This window comes from Debaryomyces fabryi, assembly GCF_001447935.2.
Source record: "Debaryomyces fabryi strain CBS 789 chromosome Unknown contig00383, whole genome shotgun sequence".
In the NCBI taxonomy this organism is placed as follows: domain Eukaryota; kingdom Fungi; phylum Ascomycota; class Pichiomycetes; order Serinales; family Debaryomycetaceae; genus Debaryomyces; species Debaryomyces fabryi.
In genome coordinates this window covers 1-1,589 of record NW_015385807.1, presented here as the reverse complement: position 1 = coordinate 1,589, position 1,589 = coordinate 1, and the positions used below count along the sequence as shown (strand labels likewise).

The 1,589-nt window shown below is 36.9% G+C and overlaps 1 protein-coding gene across 1 annotated transcript; it reads left to right on the top strand.

The window, feature by feature from the left end:
• Positions 1-824: 824 nt before the first annotated feature.
• Positions 825-1,556, top strand: AC631_05966 (Flocculin type 3 repeat-containing protein; the record flags this gene model as incomplete). Its single annotated transcript, XM_015614795.1, has 1 exon — positions 825-1,556. A coding segment is annotated over one exon (732 nt), but the record flags the coding sequence as incomplete, so codon positions are not given.
• Positions 1,557-1,589: the final 33 nt, after the last annotated feature.

Genomic DNA, 1,589 nt, shown 5'->3' with positions numbered 1-1,589 from the left:
AGACTAACCCAGCACCTACCACTGTCACTGGCGAAACTAACAACCCAACTGTTGCTGCTCCTTCTGTTTCTTCAAGCGCTATCGCTTCTATCCTTCCAATCTCTGAATCTTCCGGAGCTACTAAAGGCACTTCATTATTTGCCTTACTTTTGGTCTTTTTAGTCCAATTTTTCTAATTTAGTTGAACATATTAGGAATTCTTCATTTTACTTCTTCTTTGCCTTAATTTCGCTCGGTTCATAATATTATTCTCGGTTTTTTACTATTTCAATTTCTTCATCGTCGGTACTCAAAAGTGTCATTGATTCTATATTACTTTTTAGAATCTAATAAAATTTCATTAATTTCGTTTCATTTTGTATTTTGTACCCAAATCATTCTAGTATCAATGTTCCGCACAAGTTTGCATTATTGTCGGGTTCCAAAAGAGTAATACAGTTCATAAGCCTATTTAAAGCCTAGCCTATAGAGCCTATGACTAGCCTGGCCAGATCTATTATGTATTGACTCCTCAGCTGATTGTTCACTGTCATGCATGTTTTTGGCCGAGATAATTGGTATCAACCTGGTAACAATTAGCGTAAAATAGTTCTATTATATAATCACAATATAAATGCAGCTTAAAATGTAAATAAGTTTTTCAAGATTATCGTGAGGCACGTCATCATAAGAAGAGAGAAACGGGCTTTGAAATTTTGTAAGCCATCTCAAAACGCGCTTTTTAACGATTAGCATGAAGAAGAATTTGACCTATAAAAGTGAAAATTATCCTCTGTTCAACAAGCCATTAATATTTCTAGCTCAATAAATATTCTAAATTCATAATGGTTAGATTATCTATCAGTTCGCTCGCTATTTTCACTTCCTTATTAACTGCTAAGGCAGCTGCAAAAGATGTCCTTTGTTTAGTCAATGATGTCCCAGTTGCAACCGTTGATTTGGATACAGGAGTTTGTCCATTCACTCTTCCAGCTGAATTAGTCGCTTTCTTCGATTACACCAGTTCAGAAGATTACAACATTCAATTCTACTACGCTATCGCTAACAGTGCAAGATACTTTACTGATATTGTTAACGCCGGAACTGAAATTGATATTCCTGCTAACCAAATTTACGGTACTGACGGTGCTCCAGTTTACCAAGTCCATGTTGAAAACACTCCAGCATCTAATTCTACTGCTGCTATCAGAAAGAGAATGTTGAATCAAGTTGAAGTTATCAAGAGAGATGAAGCATCTGACTTTGCTGAATCTTTAAAATCTGTCGATGGTACTTTAGTCAACTCTGCTCTTTTCAAGGTTGTTGATATTCCAAGTGGTTCTTCATCTATTGCCTCTGGTACTCCAACTGGTACTATCCCTGTCTCATCTGGTGTTAACACTGTAGGTGATGTTACTGAAACTTTGGAATCTACCAAGATTATCACTGTTACCCACTGTTCTGATAACAAATGTTCTGCCGCTACTGTTCCAGCCACCCCAACTGTCACTACCTACACTGTTGACGGTACTGTTACTTCTTACACTACTTATTGTCCACTTACTGATGCTGCAGATGTCACTGAAACTGTCGAAACTACTAAGATTATC